Here is a 25,637-nt window from a genome sequence, read left to right on the forward strand (position 1 = left end):
TTATGGAATATGTGTCCTTGCTCCAGGGTCTCTCCAGGGCATTACCCTTATGCATCACGATGACTCTCCCAGAAGCAGGCTCCCTAGTTTCTTCACATGGGGAGACACCATCAGAGGTGCTCTACATATGCACCAGACCCCTGTTACATACTTAGTATATGTAAAACAATATAGATACAAAACCAAAAAAAAATTCCTACTCTCAAGAGGTTTACATTCTGCTTGGGGAGGGGGTGGATGGGAATAACATGGACACAGATGAATAGATATAAAATATGGCTATAGGGACTGGACTAGTGATTTCATTGAACTGGAGATCTCCCAGGCAAGGAATTCCCTCTACCAATGCAGGCTGGCACCTTGTTGTCTTATGGAGTTTCCTAGAGGAACTGAAAGTCTAAGTAATTTGTCCAGCATTATGCAACTAGCAGGTGTCAGATTGAGGTCCTCCTGGCTTTGAGGCCATCTTTCTATCCACTATACCATCAGTGCCCCTCATGTATAAAATATATGTAGACTAAATAAATACTAAGTACTGGCGGCGTGGGTGGTGGTGGTTCACTTCTAGGAAGACAGCTGCCTCCATCCGCAGGCTGAAATTGTCTCAGAGAGTTCTTAGTATGGTGGTTCCCAACATTTTTGAACATAAAGACTTCACAGGACCTTAACCCCTACTTATGATATATACTACTACTATCTTTTGAACTATAAACAATATGATGAATTCAGAAATGCTTATACATGTTCTCAGGTTGTATGCAAGCATGTTTCCTATGGGCACGTGCTTCTGCTGCAGAATTCCATTTTTTATAGGGAGTGGGGAGGGAGGGAGGGGAAGAGAGAGAGAGAGAAAGAGCGAGCAGGAGAGAGAGAGAGAGAGAGAGAGAGAGAGAGAGAGAGAGAGAGTCCTTTCCCTCTGCAAGACACACAAATGAGTCCTTAAAAGCTGGCTCTCCTTTCAACTGTCTCAGAGAGTGGGGTCACCTTTGTCTTTTACCTAGGCCACATGGCTTATCTTAGTCAATTATTAGAAATTCCCTGCCCTCGGTAGTCTTTGTCCAATTGGCAGTGGCTTATTATATTATCGAATTGTTTAGGGAATACCTTCTCACTGTATAGTCAGGTTGTTTAGGTCACTCCTTTATGTTCTATTAGTGAGTTATTTAGGTAAACTTCCCAATCTAATCAGGGAGTCTCAGTTCCCTTCCTTCCCCCACTCTTCCCCAAAGCCATTCCACAAAGCACAATGCCTTTTACAGAGGTCTTTAATAGATGTTGTCCAATTGGATTGCATTCCCTTCCATGCCCAAGAAAATGGTGGTTCTTCTAGCCAAGGTTAAAACTTTCACCTACTCACTTCATCCTATCCTCCTTCATTATCCTCCAGGATTTCCTTTCTCTTTCCAGCATCTTCAAACTCTCCCACCATTAATTTTTTTTCCCTTTCAATTCTAGTTACTCAAGCTAACTTTCATTTCTCTTTTCTCTTTCACTGCCACATTTCTGGAAAGGTACTCTATACTTATATATTTTACTTATACAGTGGGTGAAACAGCTTAAGGCTGTTTTTCCTTAAAATGAGACTAAGGCTTAGGCCATTGATATGGCTTCCTAGATGCCTTACTTAGTATGAGCCTCTCTCTGAGGCTTCTAATTGAGTTCTGACAGCATGACCCACACTGGGAAACTGTGCTTGGCTGAATTAATATGTTGTTTTCATTCAATAACCTTGGGGAATATCTTCCTCCTGCTGTGGGTAAACAAATCTTTTGTTAGAGTCAGATCTATGAGTGCTTCATTTTGTTCCAGAATTGAACAGGAGGTACCAGATTGTTTTGGTCAGCCCTGGCTTATGACAACTTATTTACCACCCACTTAAAGCTTTTGCATTCTGGCTTCTAACCCTTTGAGTTTCTAAAGTCATCAGTGGCTTTTTCTCAGTCTCCATCCTTCTTAATTGCTAAATAGCATTTGACCCCATAACCCATCACATCTGTTCTTCGCTCTCTCTTTAGCTTCTCCCTTGGTGATCTCATCCGTTCTCAGAACCTCAACTTGTGTATCTATGTGGCCGGCTCAAACCCATAGTTCTTATCCTGAGTCTTAAATTCCATACTAGAATTTTAACCACTATTGTCTACCTCTGTTAGAATGTTCCACTGGTACTTCAAACCTAAATGTCTAAAACTGTAGCAATTTTCCCTATCTTTCCCATCCCCCTGATCCTGTTCCTATTTCTGACTTCTCTATCTCTATCAATTATAAGACTGCAAACCTAGGTCAGAGCCATATTATGAAAGACTTCAATGGGAAATTTATATTTTTTATCCTAGCCATTAGAAAGTAGCTGGGGTTTCTTAAACAGCGGAGTGATATGGTCAGATTTGTACTTTAGAAATATCATTTTGCCATCTGTGTGAAGGACAGATTGGACAGGGGAGAAGCTTGAGGGAGGGAGACCAAGGAGGAGAATAGTGCCATGGTTTAGAAGAGAGATGATGAGGGCTGGGCTAAGTGGAGAAAAGGGGACCGAAGCAAGGCACTGGATATGTTGTAGAGGCAGACTTGACAAAATTTGGCAATTTATTGGATGTGCGAGCTAGGGAGAGTGAGGAATCAAGGATGATCCCACGGTTGCATACCTTGGTGACTAGAAGGAATTGCTGCCCTCAATAGAACCATATAAGTTAGGAAATTAGGAAGAGTGGAGGGTTTTTTTTCAGTAGTGGGAGAAGGTTCTGAGGTCTGGTTTATACATGTTGAATTTAAGATGCTTATGGAGGGTAACTCTAGTAAGATTATGTCCAGTAGGCAAATAGTAATATAATACTGGAACTCTAGAGAGACATTGAGGATGGATATATAGATCTGGGCATCATCTGCATAGAAATAATCATTGAACTCACCTTGATGCAAAAAAAATAATAGGAAGCCAGAATAGAGCCCTGTTGTACACTCACACATAGTGATCAAAATATAGATCTAGCAAAGGAGACTGAGAGGAACCAGCCAGAGAGGGAGGAGATGAACCAGGATGGAACAATGTTTCAAAAACTGAGGGAGTAGAAAGTTTTCAGGAGGAGGGGGAAGTCCGCATTGTTAAATGATGCAGAGAGGTAAAGAAGAATGAGGACTGAGCAAAGAACATTAGATTTTGGAATTAAAAAAAACATTGGTAACCTTGAAGAGAACAGTTTCCTTTGAGTGAAGAGACTAGAAGCCAGATTTTTAAGGGGTGGAGAAATAACTGAGAGGAAAGGATGTGGGAGGCAACAAATAGAAACTAGTTTTTTTTCTAGGAATCTGACTGTAAAAGGGAACATGTCATTTGCACTCCCCCACTTCCCCCAATAAGTTCATCACCTGAAATTTCATTATCGTGGAGACTGATTCGGCTTTGATACTTGACATTTTCTTAGCACCCTCAGCTGTCTTTCCCTTCTGACTGGAGAGCTAGAGAGCAGAGCAACAAATTCTTCCCAAGGCTTTCCTTTAGCTTTAAAACAGACAAGACTGAGCCATTTTCTCTTTCTACCATCTTTGCAACTTTGTTCTTTTTGGTGATTCCTATCTGCTGCACCTAACATGGAACCCACAAACTGAATCATGAGAGAGGAAGGAAAATCCATTTAGTTTTCCTTGATAGCTTGGCCTTTTTCTGGATAATCAGCCCTGCAACATTTTGGGGCTTGATGCAAACAGTACTGAATCATTCATAAACATGAGCTTCTATTGAGAATACAAACTCATTTGTAAAACATCATAGAAGAGGAAAGCAGGAAATAACAAGCTGTGTTATTTCATAAAATAATGAAAAGCTATGTAAGCGAAAATTAGACTGCAGAAAGCCTTCTATGAGATAAACTGAACCATTTTCTTCCAGGATCATTCACAGCTTAAACTATCATAGGAATGACAAATAGATGGAAAATGGAATAATCTGAGAATCACCATATTTGGATACTAATAACCTAGCACAAACATACTATATATGAAAAAGTAGAAATAGCACTTAGAGAGACAAACCTTTGTAGAGTAGCTGGATCAGATTAAGTTTATTGAGGAAATCTGTACTGGAGATGGGGGCAGCTGGATGGTGCAGCAGTAGAGTACAAGGCCTGGCGTTAGGAAGAATCATCTTCCTGAGTTCAAATCTAGCCTCAGACCCTTACTAACTGTATGACCCTAGACAAGTTACTTAACCCTGTTTGCTTCAGTTTCCTCGTCTATAAAATGATCTGGAGAAGGATATGGCAAACCACTCCAGTACCTTTGCCAACCTCAAAATGGGGTCATGAAGAATTGGACATGGCTGAAATGACTGAACAGCTACAATAATTTGGCTGAAAGGTGCAGAGAATATAAGATCCCACTGTGTTAATTGTACCTTGGTTACCAACACAATTCTCCTTCAATAAGGAATCATATAAAAAGATCATACAAATTCTCTGATAAACGAAAACACAAAAATATCTATTAAATGACCCTCTGATTATTTGTGTCAAGTAAAGTACAATACAGGGAGATGTATATTTGCCTAAGATGTTCCCCACTGTCATGGGAGATGTCTTGTCCATGGTTCAAATGGAAGAGGGATTCCAGATAGAATGTGAGGCCCTTCAGATATTTCATCTAGGCCAATGACAAAAATGTTAAAAAGTCTGAGGCCAAGAAAAGCTTTCAAAAGTATTTCACTAGAGACTTCCTTCCAAGTTGGTACAGATCTATTAATGATGATTCTTTGGTTTTGATCACAATGTTTCAGAATCACCTAGCACCAGTATCTTCTAGGCTGCTTCTCTCCACGTGGTTCATGAAGGGCATGAGAAGTTTCGTAGAATGTTATGATGAAATATAGGCTAACTCTGTCTATAGCATTCATATGATCCACCAGTTTAATTGTGTCATAAAAGAGATGAGGTTAGTCTGGCATTGCCTTTTTGGGATTATTTTACTGATGGTCTTAAAAAATTCGTTGTCATTTTCCACTGACACCTCCTCACCCCCATATGATCCTTTCTTGTATAAAGAGGTACTGTTAAAGAAAACAAATTCGCACATTAGTTATAACTAGAAATATTTGCCTTATTCTGCAACTTTTTGCTGAGAGGCTGGAGGCATGCTTCACTGGAATTATTTTTTCTTGAGGAAGTAACATTTGAGCTTAGAGATCACTGCTTTCCGTTCTAAGTGGTCACAAATATTCCCTTCAATAATGTGTTTGAGAATTTTGCAAGGAATCAAAGTCAGGCTCAGTGACCTCTTGTTTTCAGACTCCACAATCTTCATTTTTCTTTTTTCAAAATCAGGACAACATATGCCTTTCTCCCATCCCACAGCATTTCTTTTCTTCTCCATGAACTTTCAAAGCTCACCGACAATTGTTTAGCAATCACTCCCACCATTTATTTTAGTAACCTGCAATGCAATTCCCCTGGGCGTGCTGATTTGAAGTTACTGAGGGAAGCTAGGTGTTCTCTTTAGTATTTCCTTACTCATCTGGGGTTTTAACTTTCTGGTGACTACATTTGTTCTAGAGTCCAAACCTCATTTGTCTTTCCCTAGCAAAAAGGAACAAAATAAGAATTAAGTAACTCTGCTTTTGTGACCTTGCTCTCATTGTCCCATCCGCTGAGCTTGTGGTCTTTTCCCTTTAGTCCTCCTCATGTTCCTAGCATTGATAAAAATGCCTTTGTTGTTGTTATTCTTAACAATATTAATTATACCCTGGCTCATTCTAAACTTTAGCACTCTTGACACAACTCTCTCAGGACTGGGTTTTTCTCTTGTATTCATCCTCACTTACATGAACTTGATTCCATTTCACACATGTACATAGCCAGCAGACGATACTATGGAGGGCAGTTTGTTTGAATAACTGTGAGATATGCCTTTTAAAAAATCTAAGTTTGTTAGTGAATTGTGAGTGCACCCGCATTGGTATTTTAGACAACTTCCCCTCCCCACCGCTTTCCTCATTGAAGCTGTTTCTATTTTTATTTTTCAGAATTTACTCCTTGAGAACATCTTATACATTTTGAGCTGACTTCTCTTGTAGAGGTTAAGTCATGGGATCCTACTTCTTCTTTCCTTGAACCCTTTGACATCTTTTTCCCTCAAATTAAGGATGCATGTCAGACCATGCCACAATAGTTTAATGCCTCTGTGCAGAGAATATGGAGCTCTTGACTGAGAAGGGAAATTCTAGATGCAAGGTGAATTGTTAATTAACTTATGGAATTATTAAATTGACTTATTGCAACCAAATATAGTTAAAAAGTCCTCCTAGGAGGAAAGAGGTTCAGCTGCCCACCCTTGCTTTCTACTGATGAATTCATCATGCTATGCTTGTTATCATCGTTGCTGTTGTTCAGTTGTGCCTGACTCTCTGTGATCCCATTTTGGGGTTTTCTTGGCATAGATACTGGAGGGGATTTGCCATTTCCTTCTTCAGCTCATTTTATAGATGAAGAAACTAAGGCAAACAGGGTTAAGTGACTTGCCCAGGGTCACACAGCTGGTAAGTGTCTGAGGATGGATTTGAACTCATGAAGATGAGTTCTTCTGGTTCCAAGCTGTGCTCTATCCTCTCTGCCACCTAGCTGCCCTTGTTCACATTAGGTATAGCTATAAGTAGCATATAGTCTTAGTCCTGGTGCTCCCTGTTTATGACTAAGGAATGAGACTGTGAGGGAATTCCTTTGGGTTGAGGTGGGGCAGGCACAGGTGGTTTTGGGGATACTTACTGGGAAAGACCATGATGGTAGCAAATGGAGAGTATTGTTTTAACTTTAATAAGGCACAGAGAGAACAGAGGCAAATGGCACTGGGACAAGACAGACTGGTAAAGAGAGGTAGGCAGCAGCAGGGAAAAGAATGGGGAGGTGGAGGAACACTGAGAGTCATTTACAATAAATCTGGATCAGTTGGGCGGTATGGACCCTTAGGGTGGGCAGGAGTTGGAGTCTTGTTTTTATAAGGTTTTGGTGGGGGTTGGGGGGTCATTAACATATCCATATCATTTTGAAATTATCAGCAATGCCTTAGGGTTAGTTGATTAGCATAATGCTTTGCTGGGTTTTGCTGTCTTACTTCCTGTGTCTGGAGCTTATGTGAGGCTTACAGACTAAGGCCCTTAGCAGGACCAAGGGGCGGTTGCATCAAGGCTGAGCTGGCTTCCCTTAATTTAGTACATAGTCTCAGGATATAGCTTCAATTAATTTAAGAGGCAGTTGCAAGTGGCTCCTATGCTCCCCAATTTATGAGACTGTTTGCAAGTAACTGTTATGTTCCCTTGATTTATGTGGCAGTTTGTTAGTGATTTTAAGTTTCCCTTTGCAATCTTCCTACTATTGTTACCTTATACTAGTTAATTATAAGCTTATTTAATATAGTAATTTGGAGGGTTGTGGTGAGGGTTCCAGAACAAGGTACAATTTCAACACACAAGGCTTGGGCAGAACCACAGATTTCTTTTTTTTTCGTTTTTTTTTTGGGGGGGGCAGGGCAATTGGGGTTAAGTGACTTGCCCGAGGTCACACAGCTAACAAGTGTGTCAGTATCTGAGGATGGATTTGAACTCAGGTCCTCCTGACTCCAGGGCCAGGGCTCTACTCACTGTGCCACCTAGCCACCCCCAGATTTCTTAATTTTAGTATTTTTAAAGATATATATTGATAAATGAAGAACCCAGACTAGTGGGGGATAAATTCCTCGGCACTGGTTAGGAAGTTCCCTGGCATATATCTATATATCTATATCTATCTATCTATCTATCTATCTATCTATCTATCTATCTATCTATATATGTGTGTGTGTGTGTGTGTGTGTGTGTGTGTGTGTGTGTGATGGGACCAGCATTTCCCTAATGCAACTTCTTTCCTCCCACTCACAGCATTGACCAAAAAGAAGATAGAACTCTTTTAGGGGCCTGATTGACCTCAGCTTCCCTGACCTACTTTGTGGTCATTGAGGGCATGAAAAGTCCTAGCCACGAAGAGACTAGGCTAGTGTGATTGCATGATAAGACACTGCATGGCTTCTTGTTGAAAGAGCCCTCCTGATGGAGTCTGTAAGTCTCCGGCTCAGGCAGAGAGATATCGGCTCACTGGGGGCTGGAGGACACCATCCGGATGGGTAAAGAAAGCAATGAGGCCATCATTCTCTGGATGCTATTGAGTCTTCTGCAGAAGGTGGATTGCCAGTGTAATAAGACTGAAAGTAAAAGGGCCTGCACATTCAGCAGACTTGAGAGATGGGGCTCTCAGATTTCAGGCATCGTGCAATGAAAACCAAGGTACAGTTAGTGGAGGTCACACAAGTAAAGAGATTTCTCCTGATGGGAGTGAGAAAAAAGGAAACCCAGCAAGGAAACCCCTCCCCCTGCCCCCACCATGGTTTCTGACCCAGAGGTTTCAGTAGCTGCCGAGATCAGAACCAGGAGACTGGAGGAGAGTAGACTTGAGACTGAGACCAGGGCACTCCCACTGATGGATGGACAGTTCAGGTTTATCTTATCACTGTTCCCAAGGCAGGACAACACCAGACTCTGAGGGAGCAGGTGGTGGTGGTGGTGGTGGGGAAATTTGGAGGAAGAGACAGTTCCCGACAAGGAACTGATGTGGATGTAGGAGAGGTTCAAAGAGAAATATGAAAAGTATCTGAAGAAATGGCTCCCGAGGGAATAGTCTAATGTAACCAATCCTGAAAGACTCTCTGTGCCCTTCCACAGTCTGGAGGGAACTCTCTGAGTCAACTTCATTTTCCTCTAGACTGGCAAAGCTCTTTGGCCCTTCTACGTCGCTAAGATAGGTGGTTATTTTCACCCGGCCTTGTAAAGAGGAATTCCTTTTGCGGACAGCTCACTGATGGGGATCTGAAAGGGAGAGAAGTTTCTTTAGCAAACTGGTTTGATAGACTGGATTTGTGTGCCTCTCACCCCAAACTGCACACTATGCCCAACCTCTCAGAGGTATTTAAACCCTGCCTTCTGGGCAAAATCCCACCTGGATAATTTCACTTAGCTATGGGTCTTTCTCATTGCACAACCATTCAGGTGTGGGCTGATCAATTGGTGAACGTTGAGCAGGAGGCTGGGACATGGAAAAATATTGCTATCAGTGCAAATAGGGTGGAGGGAGGGAATCACAGAGTCTAAAATCCTATTATGTGAGCGAGGGACAACGATACCATCTTCTGGAGGGAGTTTGGAGTATGGCTCCTGAAATACAGTGTTGATAAGGAAGTGATTGATGGCCAGAGCATGGGGGTGCTAGTAAAAGTGTACAGGGAAATTCAGCACTTAGAAACTAGGGGCCATTCAACCCTACCAAACCAGTGGTATCCTCTAAAGCCCTTGGCCAATTTGTACCATTCTGGAGAGGCTACAAAGAGCCTCTAGGCTTATTATTGTGGGTAAGGTCAAATGAAAACCCTTAGAATTGATCTGAACCACCCTAAGTAGTTAATACATACAATATTGGGTCCCTGGGAGGGGGTGAGGGGTCTGAAAGATACATCTTCTCTAGTGATGGAGATGAAGGAAGCTGGACTACTGCATTGTACTAGCTCCCTTACAACAACTCTGTGTTACCTGGGAGTAAAGCAGATAGTACCTGGCACCACCTATGATAGACTATGGGAGGCTGAATGAAATTGTTATGCCCTTCATTATAATTGTTCCTGATCTTGTTAATGCTGTAGCTCAGGGCCAGGGTGAGTAGCATGGGATTTAACAAACTTGTCAGTGCTTTTCCCTCTATTCCTGTGACTGAGATATTTTGAGATCTTTTTTTATGCTGATTTATTTTTTTAATAGTATTTTATTTTTCCCAATTACATGTAAAGATAATTTCCAACATTCATTTTTTTAATTTCAAGTTCCAAATTTGTATCCCTCCCTTCTTCTCCACCTCCCTCCCTAAGACAATAAGCAATCTGATATAGGTTACACATGTGTAATCATGTAAAACATATTTCCATATTAGTCATGTTGTGAAAGAAGAAACAGAACAAAAGGAAAAAAAACACAACCCTCCACAAAGTGAAAATAATATGCTTTGATCTGCATTCAGACTCCATTTGTTCTCTCTCTGGATATGGGTAGAATTTTCCTTAATGAGTCTTGTGGAATTGTCTTGGATGATTGCATTGCTGAGAAGAACGAAGTTAATCATAGTTGATCATCACACAGTGTTACTGTTACTGTATACAGTATTCTCTTGGTTCTGTTCACTTCACTCAGCATCAGTTCATACAAGTCTTTCCAGGTTTTTCTGAAGTCCACCTGCTCATCATTTCTTATAACACAATAGTATTCCATTATATCTGTATACCACACCTTGTCCAGCCATTCCCCAAATGATGGACAGCCACTAAATTTCCAATTCTTTGCTACATCAAAAGAGCCTTTTGTACGTGTGGGTTCTTTTCCCTTTTTTAATGATCTCTTTGGGATACAAACCTAGAAGTGGTATTGCTGGATCAAAGGGCATGCACAGTTTTATAGCCTTTTGGGCATAGTTCCAAATTGTTCTCCAGAATGGTTGGATCAGTTCACAACTCCACCAACAGTGCATTAGTGTCCCAATTTTCTCACATTTTCTCCAACATGTTGTTTTCCTTTTTTGTCATGTCAGCCAATCAAGCAGTTATCTCTTAGTGGGCCCTAGTTGCTATATGACACAGGATAATATAATCATCCTTTGTCCAGAGTTGCCTATTATGGGTTGAGTGATGCAAGGTGGTCCCTCTAGCAAGATGGGAAGAGCATGAAGCTCCCTATTGCTAAATGGAAATGGTATTTTAGAAATCATTTTGCTTAGAAGACACTTCTGGCATTAGTATCCTTTCACAAACAAAACCATGCCAGAGGCTCTAGTCCAGACCCTGGAACACTGCCTCTTGTGCTGCCACTTATAAGGATCTGGCTCCTAAAAATCACCTGGTTAACTGATGGCTCCATTTGCTAAAAGTGGCTATTATGCCACTGGATTTCAGCAGCTATTAATCTGGTAACAGGGGATGCCCTAGGGCATAGGTTGGCAAACTATGGACCAAGGGTCAAATGCCACTCACTGCCTGTTTTTGTATGGTCTGTGAGCAAAGAGTAGGATGTTTTTTTTTTTAACAGAGGCAGGCAAGATTTGGCTGTGTCATAGTTTGCTGACCCATGCCCTAAGGAATGGGCATCCAGCTCTCCTTCTAGTGGGCTGAGCTCCAGGCTGTATGGCTGGCATGGGAGAGAGCCTTGAGGGCTCTCTCAGAGCAGGGCCAGAGAACATCTTCATTTATACTAGTTCCTAGTCAATGGTCATGGATCTGGCCAAGTGGTCTGGGGCCTGGAGAAAACAGGATCAGACAATCAAAGGATCCCTTTGGGATCAAGATGGAAGAATTTACTGATGACTCCCCTTATATAAAACTGTTTGTGGGGCATGTCAGCACTCATCAGAAACATCGTATTAGAGCTATTATAAGAACAGTAAAAGTTGGGGAAAGTCCAATGTGAACTGGAAATTTTAGTGGTGACACCATGTTGTGCTGGGCACAGTACTATAGGATCTCCTTAACTAAGAACAAGTGCTATTCCTAACTCAGGTGATCCTCAACCTGTAGCTAACTGGCAAAATGGCACTTTCCTATCAGGGCAAGAGGTTTGCCCCTGCTGAGCAGGAGCTACATCATTATGCATCGGACTGACCAGGTCAAGTGTCCAACCTCCCAGAAGCCATATCTGGGACTAATCAATGCTACCCGGGAAAGGGGAAGGCCTCTCTTGTCCAGTGGTTGCTTGAATCCAGTCTCCAGGAAGACTTACCTGATAAGAAAAAAACTGTTTCAGGCCATAGTTCTGGCTGACCCTTTCTGGACCTTCCTTTTCCTTTCCCAGCAGAGTTGCCTTGGCATCAAGGTCGTCATCCTCCCACAGGGCTCCCAATACCTTGGAAAAGTTGCTCAGGTCCCCCTCAATTGAAAGGCTTCCTTTCCTTTGGGATAGTTTGAGGAACTCCTTCCCAGAAAGGGCTTGGGGGATCAAGGCGTGAAATTGTTGAGAACTGTCTTGCTTCTAATAGAATGGAGGATGTAAAATTGTTGCTATGTAACTATATCATTGGTGTGTATTTTCCTGGAAGAAAAGGAGATCCCTTAGTTGACTTGGTAGTAATTCTGAGTCACTGGATGAGTGTAAGGGAAGAATCCTTATTTAGCCACTGTGGAAGAAGAGGGCAGCCCCTCCACAGAGGCATAGGCTTAGTATAATTTCCTTGATTGGCTGTTGGAGAGGGTGAAGTTTTTGCAGGCAGGTCAGGGAATACTGAGTGGAAGATACAGAAGAGCCTTCACATCAGCTTAGATTTTGGAATAGGATGCATACAGGAGGCTTAGAGCTTAGCTACTTTAGTACAGATGACCCTGATATGGGATGAAGAATTGTTGGCTGTAACAGGAATGTTTCTACTGTTACTGGAGATGCTCCTGCTCATCACCACTACCTTCCATTAGGAGAAAAAATCTGTGGCTGTATTGGAGGTGTCATCATTTGCACTGTGGCTCTGCTGTGGCTCTTGGGAGTGCTCCGGTTCACTGTTACTACTTTGTGTCAGGAACATTGTGAACTGCAAAGGTTTGGCATCATCCATCATATGGATCAGCGAGCCTGAGACTTGGTCCTTCTGAAGGCAGGAGGAAAGGCCTAGGGGTTTCTGGCTTTTGTTCTCTACATTTTTGTTTTTCCCCTTTCTTCTCTCTCAGTACTCCCCATGCTAAGAAGACTATCTAGTAAATGTCTTAAAAGCATTTAAATGATGGGAGTTCCCCTAGAAGATCCTCAGGACCTTGTGACCAAGAAGTGGTATTTGATAGAACTGGGGTTTTCCTGATGCACCTAATGGGGAAGTTTTACCTAAAAGAAGACAAAGCTATCCTTGGGGCCTGATTGGCCCCAGCTTCCCTGCTACAGCTTCCTATCATGGAGAGGAACAAGAAGTCCCAGGAATTTGGGGGCTAGGCTTCTGAGACCTGGTGGGGGCCTAAGACCACCTCAAGCACGAGACCCTGAAGAACTGAAGCATCCAAGGAAACTTAAGGGCCCCTGTATCTTTGATGCACATTCTTACTATGTCAGGGCGAAGAGAACCATCTTTGTTAAGTGCTTAATGACTTTGAATACTGCATTTTGTCTCAACATAGAACCTGAACTAAGGGGGCGCTGGCTTTAGAGTCATGCCTTGGAGAACGTGTCACAGACACTTGAGACTCTATAGGCTGGTGGCTTATTGGACCCTGGATCTCCCCTCCTCCTCCCCCCTCCTCTCCCAGTGGACAATTGACATTACATTCCTTCTATGGATAATACAGAGACACATTGCCTTTATTTAGGGGAGGGAGAGTAGTATATGTGCTTATGTGGACACTTTACACTACCGCAAGTGTCATTCAGTGGACATCCAAAGTACCATATGCATACCCATAGGTGTCACACCTTTTATCATATTTAATTGTTTTCAAATCTTCTCCCTTCTAATGACTGTTATCTTGTTGAGCAAAGAACTACTTAAGTATTCATCTTTGTAGCCTCATACTCCAGCATAACATCTTTCATGCTGTAATGTTAGTCAAACTGAAATGATCGATTAGACAATGATCTAAAGGGGGGTCACTTCATTTGACTTGAGGACTATTAAAGGATTAGATTATGTAGTTCTGGAGATTAAAGGGAAGAGGCTTATGAAAGTAGGTGGTGAGTCCCAAGGCTAAAATCCAGTGCAAAAGAACACTAGACTATGAGGAAGTGATCTGGTTTCTGGTCCTCTCCCTGATACTAACTTGCCATTTGAGAATAACAAAGCTGCCTCACTCCCTGGGCCTCAGTTTCCCCATCCATAAAATGAGGGAGTTGAAATCAGTGCTCTCTAACATCCTTTCCTCTATGTTTTGTGGTCAGTGGAAAATTCCTATGATGAAATTTGAGGATGTTATAGTCTTTTTTTTTTTTAAACAAGGATACCAGAAAGAGCTAGCTGTTTACTCATTATTTAGTGTTTTTTTAAACAAAAGCCAAATGAGGATCAAATTGTTAGAGTTGGCTATTTTGTAAAGGACTTGAAAACAGAAAAAAAAAAAACCAGATGACTAAGAAAACAGTAAAACTCCAAACTTACGCAAGAAGCAAAGCTAAGACTTGGAAGAAAGGAAATGCCTCTGGATCCAAGAGAAGCTCAACTGAAGTTAACACTTTCTGTTCCCTTTTCTGTGCAGGATAAGGGTGGGAGGGATGGTGGAAGAAGTCAAGTTGGAGCTTGAGAAAGGCTAGGAAGAAGTAATAGCAGTGACAACAGTTGGCAATAACAGCTGATATTTATATAAACTCTAAGGTTTGCGAAGCACATTATCTCATTTAGTCTGTGTTATTATAACATAAGATAAATACAGCAGGGGCACCAAAGATGCCTTTCTCCTGAGAGGAAAACAAAGAAGTAAAAAGGAAATTTATATTTGCCTCTGGGGTACGTAAGATCAAATAAGTCCCTCTACTAAGTTATAGTTGGGAGGTTAGGGACTAGGATGGCAAAGCATTATCTTGTTTACTTCTATGTAGCCAGGCCCTGGATTTTGGTGATGTCACTAAAGCAAATTCTTTTCTTCCAGGCTAAGCTGGACAAGAAGCAGGAGGTGCTTCCCTGGAAGGTGACCAGAGACAAGTCTTGACAAAGGATTTTTCCCTATCTTCAGGCAATGGCAGCAGTTGATTTAGGAATGCTTGGTGTCCGGTTCCCAGGAGAGGAGCTCACCATGTTTCTGATACACGCACACACCTGGCATCTCAAAGACTTCTGAAAGATGAGTAGGCCTAGTTTAAAAAAAGATTAGAAGTTAGTAAGGGAAAAGGTTGTATGGTTTAGTGCTTTAGCCACTTAGAGGCCCCAGCATTCTGCGCCTGAGTCAATTACTTCTAGAGCAAATCCTTTCACTGATAGATATCAGTGCATGGAAATCCCATCAAAAAAAGATATTCCAGACAGCCTTCACTAGGTGAATGATGCAAAATATCTATATGATGCAAACAGGTTTCTGAGGCCAGTTCCCTGATTTTTGATGTTTCTGTGTTATTTAAGTGTCATTACTTAACCTCCAGATGTGCTAGCGATAACTTCAAAGATAACGGCTCTCTAAAATTCACATCCTAGTAAGTTGTCCAAGTTTAGGTAATTTTTCTCTCTACTTCCAAAATATAAAAAAATTCTTTCAAATATTTTGTATTCTTCCTTTACTAAATAGATACTTTGGCTCTTGATCATCCGCCAAACAAAGCATATACACTTTTAGAAGCTAATGTTTCTTCACAGATATAAAAATCCCATTAACTTCCTTAATGGGAAACCTGATGCAGGCTGGTAGGTAGGAGCTAAGTCTAGCCAGGAAGGATACTATATGCCACACAGAAAAAAAGTCAGCACTTTGACTTATATCTACCATATAGAGCAAACTAATGGACAGACTGGATTTAAAGAGTCAGGCAGACCTGCCTCAGACACTCATTAGCTACATGACCTTAGACAAGTCACTTACCCTCTATATTTCAGTTTCCTCATCTACAAAAGGAGGAGTTTGGACTCATCCACTAAGGTCAGTTCCACCTTTAAATCAATGGTCCTATGAACTCTGATTCAGTAACTATGTTTGCAAGGCATGGGGTCCTTTATGGGTAAAATACCACATCTGGAACTTTCTTCTTACGGAATTGTGAAGTCCTGATATTGTTAATCAACAAACCCTATGAAACCTTCCTTGGCCCTGATTATCTTTTTCAATTAGATCTTTTTCTTTTTGCTCTTGCTTTGTTTGAGAACATGACTGCTACCCTTACCTTTGCTTTTTATCTCAGCTGAAGCATAATAGATTCTGCCCCAACCCTTCAATTTAACTTTGTGTGTATTTTCCTGTTTCAAGTGTATTTCTTGTAAACAACATATTATTGGATTCTGGTTTCTAATCCATCCTCTTATCCACTTCTATTTTATAGGTGAGTTTTTACATTCACAGTTATGGTTATTGTGCATCTCCCTCCTATTTTCTTCTGTTTATCCTTTACTCTCTCTCTCTTTTTTCCCTGTCTCTCTTCAAAAGTCTGTTTTGCATCTGACCACTGCCTTCTTTTATCTGCCCTTCTTTTGCCCTCTCCTCTTCCAGCTTTAATCTCTCTCCCCTCTTACTTCCCTATTGGGTAAAATGGATTTATGTACACAAGTCTGTAGCATTGTCCACGCCTCTTTCCCCAGTTTCACTGCTATGGTAAAAGCTCTTCCTTGCACACCTCTTTTATGTGCAATAATTTCCTCCATTCTTCCTCTCCCTTCCCCATTCTCTCAGTGCATCCCTCTTTCTCACTGCTACATTTTTTTACATCAAGCCAATGCAATTGACTCACACCTGTGCCTCTTGTCCCCTTCTCCCCTACTTTCCTGTAGGGCAAGATACCCAATTGAGTGTATATGTTATTCCCTCCTTAAGTCAAATCTGATGAGAGCAAGATTCACTCATTCCCTTTCACCTGCCCCCTCTTCTCTTCCAATAGAACTGCTTTTTCTTGCCACTTTTATGTGAGATAATTTACCCCATTCTATCTCCCCCTTTCTCCTTCTCCAAATATATTCCTCTCTCACCCCTTAATTTAATTTAATTTTTTTTTATATCATCCCTTCATATTTGACTCGCCCTGTCCCCTCTGTCTGTATATATGCGTGTGTGTGTGTGTGTGTGTGTGTGTGTGTGTACTCTCTTCAACTACTGAGAAAGGTCTCATGAGTAACAAATATCATTTTTCCATGTAGGCATGTAAACAAAATGGTTCAACTTTAGTAAGTCCCTTATGATTTCTTTTTCCTGTTTACATTTTCATGCTTCTCTTGATTCTTGTATTTGAAAATCAGATTTTCTATTCAGCTCTGATTTTTTCATTGAGAAAGCTTGAAAGTCTTCTATTTTATTGAAAATCCATATTTTGCCTTGGAGTATTATGCTCAGTTTCGATGGGTAGGTGATTCTTGGTTTTAGTCCTAGCTCCTTTGACTTCTGGAATATCATATACCAAGCCCTTCGATCCCTTAATGTAGAAGTTGCTAGATCTTGTGTTATCCTGATTGTGTTTCCACAATACTCAAATTGTTTCTTTCTGGTTGCTTGCAATATTTTCTCCTTGACATGGGAACTCTGGAATTTGGCAACAACATTCCTAGGAGTTTTCTTTTTGGGATCTTTTTCAAGAGGTGATTGCTGGATTCTTTCAATTTCTATTTTAGCCTTTGGTTCTAGAATATCAGGGCAGTTTTCCTTGATAATTTCTTGAAAGATGATGTCTAGGCTCTTTTTTGATCAAGGCTTTCAGGTAGTCCAATAATTTTTAAGTTATCTCTCCTGGATCTATTTTCCAGGTCAGTGGTTTTTTCATTCTTCTGGTTCTGTTTTATAATTTCTTGATTTCTCATTAAGTCACTAGCTTCCACTTGTTCCATTCTAATTTTTAAGGCAGTATTTTCTTCAGTGGTCTTTTGGACCTCCTTTTCCATTTGGCTAATTCTGCCCCTTAAGGCATTCTTCTCCTCATTGGCATTTTGGAGCTCTTTCACCATTTGGGTCAGTCTATTTTTAAAGGTGTTACTTTCTTCAGTATTTTTTGGGTCTCCTTTAGCCAGCCATTGACTTGTTTTTCATGGTTTTCTTGCATCATTCTCATTTCTCTTCCCAATTTTTCCTCTACTTCTCTTACTTGCTTTTCCAAATCCTTTTTGAGCTCTTCCATGGCCTGAGACCAGTTCATGTTTTTCTTGGAGGCTTTTGGTGTAGGCTCTTTGACTTTGTTGACTTCTTCTGGCTGTATGTTTTGATCTTCTTTGTCACTAAAAAAAGATTCTATAGTCTAAGTCTGAGTCTGAGTCTAAGTCCTTTTGTGCTGCCTGGTCATGTTCCCAGTGAACTACTTGACCCTTGAACTTTTTGTCAGGGTATGACTGCTTCTAGAATGGAGAGTGCTTTGTCCCAAACTTTAGGGACCTTGCACTGCTTTTTTCAGTGCTACTTCTACTCCTTAGTCACTGCAAGCTCGGCCACAGCAGTGCTCCTCCTTCCCCAAGAACCTCAAACAAAGATCATGACCCAGATCCAAGCAGGACAAAGCAAGAGAACCCTGCCTCTGCTCCAGCAAAGCAATCCCTGCACTCCTGCTCTGATCTGCCACTTGATTCCTCCCACCATCTGGGCCTGAGGCTGGAAGTAGCCACGGCTGGAACTCTGGAAGCAGCCACAGGAAGTTCCTGCTGCTGCTGCCATGCCACCTACGCTGCCCCTGGGGCTGGGGTTGGACTCCACACTTCTCTCACCCAGATCCAGCAGCTTTCTCACTAACCTGCTCCATGGTCTTTGGCGTTTGTGGGTTGAGAAGTCTGGTAACTGCTACGGCTCAGTGAGTCATGATTGTGAGGCCTGCTCCACCCAACTCCCTGTCTGGTCTGTCCTGGCACGGCCCATGCTAGGCTGTGCTTCACTCCCAGCACTCTGTGATAGACTCTTCCCAGAGACCATCCAGGCCATCGTGGACTGGAGACTTGTTACCCTCTGTCATTTTGTGGGTTCTGTAGCTCTAGAATTTGTTCAGAGCTATTTTTTATGGGTGTTTGGAGGGATTTGGGGGAGAGCTTAAGCGAGTCCCTACTTTCCAGCAGCCATCTTAGCTCCATCCCCACAAAGTATGATTTTTAGGCTCTTTTTTTAAATCATAGTTTTCAGGTAGTCCAATAACTCTTAAATTATGTATCATCAATCTATTTTCCAGGTCAGTTGTTTTTCTGATGAAATTTCACCTTCTCTTCTATGTCTTCATTCTTTTGACTTTGTTTTTACTGTTTTTTGATATCTCATGGAGTCATTAGCTTCCACTTGCTCAATCCTAAGTTTTAAGGAATTATTTTCTTCAGTGAGTTTTTGTACTTTTTCCCCCTTTTTCTGCTTTTGAAAGAATTATTTTCATATTTTGACCAATTTTTTAAAGTGTTATTTCTTTTGTATTGTTTGTGCCTCTTTTACCAAGCTGTTGCTAATCATCTTTCCATAGTTTTGCATTTCTCTCATTTATTCATATTCTACTTTTCTTTTACTTCTCTTATTTGATTTTGAAAACAAATTTTTAGCTCTTCCAGCAATTCTTGTTGGGCTTATGCCCAATATGCATTTTCTGAGGCTTGGCTTGTAGCTATTTTGACATCATTATCTTCTGACTTTGTGTCTTGATCTTCCCCTGACCTCTAACTTTTTTGTTGTTGTTTGCTTATTTCTCCAGCGTACTGTTGACTTTTAACTTCGTGTTAAAGTTGACCTCTGCTCACCTGGGTGAGGCAGGCACTGTTCCAAGCTTTATGCTTTTTCACATTGCTATTTTCTGAGCTAATTCTTGGGGTTTTGAAGTTTTTAATGATTCAAGGTGGTACGATCCAGGGAGAAGTGTGGTAACTGTTCTCCTGTTCTGTGTTCTGCTCCTTATCCAGAAAGGGTCCCTTTCCCCTTATGACCCCAAATGCTCCTCAGGGCACTGAAAACACTCCTCTTTATTCTGAAACTGCAAACCTAGAAGTGGGTATGAGTAATGGAGTTGCCAAACAGTGACCTATTCTCTGACCAGTGCTAGCACAGGGTCCCCTGTCACCTCTTTCTGACCAGTTGTCCAATCTCTTACCACTTTTGGGCCAAGAGCTCTTGAAGTTGCTGCTTTTGTCACTAAGTCCCACAAGTGGTGTGGCTACCGTATGTGCTCCAAGCCAGCCCCTACCCCAGTGGCATAGATTTCTCCTTCCAACCTCCTAAGTTGTCTTTGTTTGGAAATATGTCTCACTCCAACATTTCGCTGTCTCTGCCACTCTAGAATTTGATCTGAGGCATTATTTTAAAGTTGTTTGGAGGGAGTTGTTGGGAGATCTCAACTGTAGGGCATTCTCTACTCTGCCTTTTTGGCTCTGTCCCTGATATATGCTTAACCACTTTTTAAAATGATTTATTTTTAAAGAATATTCAATACCAATACAACCAATTAAACTCACTTTCAAATATTTTCTTTCTGGACCGGACATGTGATTTCTAGACCTCATGATTACTAGTAATGGAACTCCCTCTATCAAAGCAAGTCTGCTTTGTAAGTTACAGTTTTAGAGCTCAGCCTGAGGTTTAGTGACTTGCCTAATGTCACAGAGCTATTGTGTGTCAGAGGATGGACTTGAACCCAGGTCTTCCTGACTCCAAGGCTAAGTATAGCTCTTCTTCTCCCAAACCCATAAGGATTTACTCCTATTCACTTTTCTTATATAGTTAGGGTTATTGTGTACTCTGTTCTTCTGGTTCTACTCCCCCCCCCCCCCGACTTTGCATTCTCATAAAGATCTTTACACATTTCTTCATATTCCTCATTTGTTGTTCAATTACGTCTGATTCTTCATGACCCTGTGAACTTGTCCATAGGGTTTTCTGGGCAAAGACACTGGAGTGGTTTACCATTTTCTTCTCCAATGTGTCCCCATTTTATATTTCAGGAACTGAGGCAAATAGGGGTTGAGTGACTTGTCCAGGGTCACACAGCTATTAAATGCCTGAGGCTGGATTTGAACTCAGATCTTCCTGATTCCAAGCCCCCTGCTGTATCCACTGAACCACCAAGCTGTCCCCATAGTCTTCATACTTATTGTTAATTTCATTATAGCATTTCTTACATTAATATATAACGATTTATCTAACCATTCCCTTACTACTGGAAGTTGAGTTGTTTCCAATTGTTTGTAATTACAAATAATGCTGAGAAAAGATTTACGTTGTTTTAAAATGTTTTAAATAACATTTTTAGGGAATATTTCCAAGAATAGAATCATTGGGTAAAAGGATATAACTTAAAAAAATCTTTATTGAGTACTACTAAAATATTCTACAAGCTTGCAATTCTACAAGCAATGCATGAATTTACCAGTTTCTTCACAACCCCATCAATATAGTTTCATTACTTTATATTCTTTTTTGCCAATTTTATGGGTGCAAAGTAGTACACCTCAATACTTTTATATTATGTCTCTTTATTTACTAGTGAGTCTGAGCAATTTTTCAAGTGATTATGAACTTTATGTTTCTTCTCTCTATTCATAGGCTTGACCATTTATCCATGTGAACTAAGAGCTATCTTTGTAAAATTTTACCTTGCATAATGAGGTGCTTTTTGGGAATGTGCATGTGGCCTGAGAGCAGAATTGACGGTATTTGAGGGTTATCTTTGCCTGGTCTAAAAATCAATACCACCTTCACTTCACAAAAGATATTGGGGGCAGTATTCCAATTTCCACGAGGTTTATGAGTTGTTCATTTTCTCCTGTAATGCTGTCTGGGCCATTATTTCTCTTGGGGGTAACTTTTGCTAAAAAGCTTTTTAAAAAATGATAGGTCAATACATGGATTCAAGGGCTCCAGGACCTTTGGGGACTTTCAAGGTTTTGATCTGAAAAGGGATAACACTAATAGTAACTAAAATTACTAATAAAAGCTATGTTAACAACTGGGATGTATACACAATATCTTGCAGTCATAGAATCACACAATTTTACAACTGGACCTTGTAATTGATGACCTCTAATCCCATCATTTAAAAGGTGAGAAAACTGAAGACCAAAAAACCCAATCCCTTACTAGAATCCAGACTCCTGACTCCCAGTCTGGTTATTTTTGTATTATACCACACTGGCCATATAGGTGGTCAACAAATGTTAGATGATTTATCACAAAACATTTTGGGATCAGCAACTGTAAAAAAACAAAAAACAAAAATCTGCTGTACTAGCTAAATGGTTTATGAAGAACCTTACAGTTTTGAGATTTTTAGGTTTTATTATGAATATCATGCAACATTGTCTATATTAGAAGCTAAGGAGTAGGGCACGCTCCATGACGTACTCTAGTGCAAGAGTCCTTAAACTTGTGTTGTGGACGCCACACTCTTGGTAGTCTGGTGAAACCTATGGATGTACCCCTTCTCAGAATGTTTTTAAAGGCATAAAATAAAATACGCACTTTTACTAAGGAAATCAGTTACATTGAAATATAGTCTGTTTGTCCCCCTCCAAGTTTAGAGACCCCAGGTTAAGAGCAATTATCATGAAGAACAATTGTACTGGGACTTCTGAGAAACCACTAACAGGTGTACGACTTTGGGCAGGTTGTCTTAATCTTGCTAGTCTGTGGCAATTGTGGGGATTGAGTGAACCACACTGATTCAATCTTGTGACATAATTCTGGATTTAGCTCAGTTCCCTTTGTATTCAATTATGGGTTTAGTCCAATTTCTGTCTTGTGAGAAACTTTATTCAATTATAGGAATTGTGAGAAAACTTTATTGCATTATTTCTACCTAGCCACGCATGGCTGGGAAGCTGGCCCATCTCTACCTGTTGCTAAGGACCACGTTGACCAGAAACCTAGTCTGATTTGAAGACTAATGCAAGGCGTTTTCTCACAATTATACACCTCGAGCAACCCATATGCCTTATCTGAAAACTGGTCCCATACTGATTAATCAGTTACTTTTCCATCCTCCTTTGATGAATATAGACACGGGGGGAGTGGAACACCTCTTTTTCTGATTTCAGGGAATTGCGCCTGTTTACTCTCCCCCTCCTAACTTGGGAAGTCCCTAATCATTCTTCCAATTAGAAGTCAAGTTGCCTAACTTGTATCCTGAGTTATATCCTGTTGCTCTCTTTTAATGCATAAAAATCTGTCTCTCCTAATATTCTAGGCCTGATGCCAAGCTGAGGAGCCTGGTCTTGATTTGTGATATAACTGACATGCATTGCTTAATAAATCAATATGCTCAGAAGCTCAAACTTTTGTTTCCTCATTTATTTCAGATTTCATCAATCACAAGTCTCAGTTCTTTCATTTGTCAAAGAAGAGGATGAGCTGGAATAGCAGTTTTTAAAGTGTGGTCCAGTGGTCCATCTCAGGGATTCTCTCATGGGGGTCCATGAAGTCAAAAGTATTTTAATAATAACAAAGATATTTTAATTTCTAATGTGGTAATTACTGATAGATATCTCATGTAAATAAAATCTCTTGGAGGAAGGATCTTCAATATTTTTAAGAGTATAAAGAAGTCCTGATATCAAAATGTTTTGGAACCATTTGATTCAATGATCTCTAAGCTTCCTCTCACTTCTACGGTACTGCATCTGATTAAATATCTGTTGAACAAATAAATGAGTTACACTTCCCTTTTATAGCTCTTAGGACATAATGCTCTGTTATATAGCGACCTTGACCAAACTTTTCAAACTAACAACTAGAACACATAAACTAATAAAAGATATTTTTTTAGCAAAGCTTTGTAAGAAAGTATACTTTTCTTTTCTTGAAATTGAGACTACAGTAGAAAACCCAGTATACATGGTCACTGAATATAGAGAACGTATGACCAGAAAAGGACCTGCCCAACTGTTGTCATTTCTCATGACCCAAATACAAATAATATTACTTACATATAATCCTAGATCCACAATCACAATTTTGAAAATGCTCTTCGATAGAATACAGTTTATGCTTGACAGCTGAATGGACTGTCTGATAGGTTTCAAGCACATACAGAAAAAAAAAAAAACAACTAAATTGGAACCAGAAAAATGGAAGATGTAGATGAGAACTCTACAACAGTGCTCAAGTGCTAAAAGGCTGATGCAACAGGTCCAAAAAAACCCAAACAGTTTTGTCTTGGGTAAAAAAAAATCAATAAAATTTACTAACATTGCAATAAATGTCACATGGCATGAGACAGAGGAAAGGAGGCTGTGGGACCAAAAGGTCCTTTTTAATCCAAATCTTCAAGCACCTTGGCAGCATCTAGGATGTAGGTGCCCAGAGGTCTTAGGGCCACTGATGAAATGAGGCCACTTATTCTTCTTGAGCATACTCTGGTTCCCATAGAGATCAAGTGGAGAGGTGTGAGGATTATCTAGAAATTCCACAGATGCTGGCCACGGTGGATTCTCTGGGTACATGGAAAGTGCCCCCATAACCATATCTGCTTCAAAGGGAATGCCACACCAGTGTGGCCAGGTCTTTATAATTCTTTTCATCCTAGCAGAATTTACAGGTGAAGCCAGAGCAAATGGTGAATGCTTCTTAGTATGATTTTCCTGCACATCCATGTCAATGGATTTGGACTCTGCTTCATTCTTTGGGAAGCAATCTAACTTAGGGTATGCAGAAAGAACTTCATCTTCTTTCCTAGGAATACTGGGGAAGTGGAGTGACATATAATCTTCTCTAAGCTTCTGCTGAGAACTCCAATCTCTTTCTTTCTTGGTCACAAGTTCCCTCTCTTCTACTTCCAAAAAACCCAGGGATGCTGTTTCCTCTTCTTCACTTAGGAAAAACCAAGCTTCTTTCTCCATCAAGAAATTCCCAGGAGTTTTCTTTGTGTCTACATGGACTATGGAATGAATTTCCTTTTCTTCCTTCTGCTTCAGGGAACCCCTGGGTTCTTGCCTTTTCTCCAGGGAACTTTGATATGCCCACTCCAGGGGTTTCCTTTGACAAGCTGGTGTCCACAGTACTGGCGCTGATCCCATCACGGAACTAACTCGGAGGCCTGGGCCTGGAGGACCCGCAGGTCTGCCCCTCGGCCTCCCCGCGGCCAGGTCTGGGGGCCCGAGGCTGGCTATCCCAGCCTCCCAGCACCATGAGGCTAGGTCCGGCTGCATGACGCCCCAGGCCTCGTCTCCCCACCCCGGGCCCTCCCGTCTCCTCTTGGGTTTGGGAGAGCCGGCATCGTTTGGGGCACAGTGAAGCTCCCGATATGGGCCTGGGCAGTTGTAGGGGCCTGGGCCAGTCCAGGGTGTTAGGAAGCCCCTGGGGGCCCTGCGCCCAAATTCACTGGTGGCTCTAAGCTGCCCCGCCATAGTCACAGAAACGTCCAGGTTCGTTACCAACGAAAGATGAGGAACAGCGCCTGCGCAAAGCGGAAAGAGCAAAGGACCTTGAGAACGACAACGGATGCTCCACTGCCTGCGGATGCCCAGCGCGGAGCTAACCGTGACTCCAGAAGGGAAGTGGGGAAGGAAAATTAAATAATTCTTCTTGGAATGTGGCTTCACAGGGGTCATTCAAACGAAAAGAAAACAAAACAAAACAGGTGCTTTAAGAAGGGAGGGACATCCTGAACCACACTCTTATCTGGGCTGGGCAGAAGAAGTGTATAAACTGTATTAAAAGGAAAAAAAAAAAGGATGTTTCTCTTCTTCCAACTCCCATTAAATGCATATATTAAAAAAAAATCTAAATTGGTTAGTAAATTCTTTGTGCATTCACATTGCTGTTTTTGGACAACACCCCTCCCCCCTTTCTTTTTCACTGGAATCCTTATTCTTTCCATCTTCAGAATTACTTTTGATAGCTTCCCATTCTTCCTGTGCCTACTTGTTGAATAAAATTTTAAGCAACAAGACAGTACTTATTCTTCCTCTGAATCTTTTCAAAATCTGCTCTTCCAAAATCCAAGGGATACATGTCAGACCATACACATGGTTTTCTTCTCTTCTATCACAAATTATAAGATGGCGCCATTA

General features: G+C 41.1%; 1 protein-coding gene across 1 annotated transcript; it reads right to left on the reverse strand.

Moving 5' to 3' along the window:
• Positions 1–14,341: 14,341 nt before the first annotated feature.
• On the reverse strand, positions 14,342–24,998 carry LOC118850390. Its single transcript, XM_036759749.1, has 2 exons — positions 23,553–24,998; positions 14,342–14,851 (listed from the first exon to the last, which is right to left on the reverse strand). The coding sequence occupies exon 1, from the start codon at positions 24,969–24,971 to the stop codon at positions 23,892–23,894; it is 1,080 nt and encodes a 359-aa protein (XP_036615644.1). The 5' UTR covers positions 24,972–24,998; the 3' UTR covers positions 14,342–14,851; positions 23,553–23,891.
• Between the last annotated feature and the right edge of the window lie 639 nt (positions 24,999–25,637).

The sequence above is a fragment of the Trichosurus vulpecula genome, chromosome 5, assembly GCF_011100635.1.
Source record: "Trichosurus vulpecula isolate mTriVul1 chromosome 5, mTriVul1.pri, whole genome shotgun sequence".
Taxonomy (NCBI): Eukaryota; Metazoa; Chordata; class Mammalia; order Diprotodontia; family Phalangeridae; genus Trichosurus; species Trichosurus vulpecula.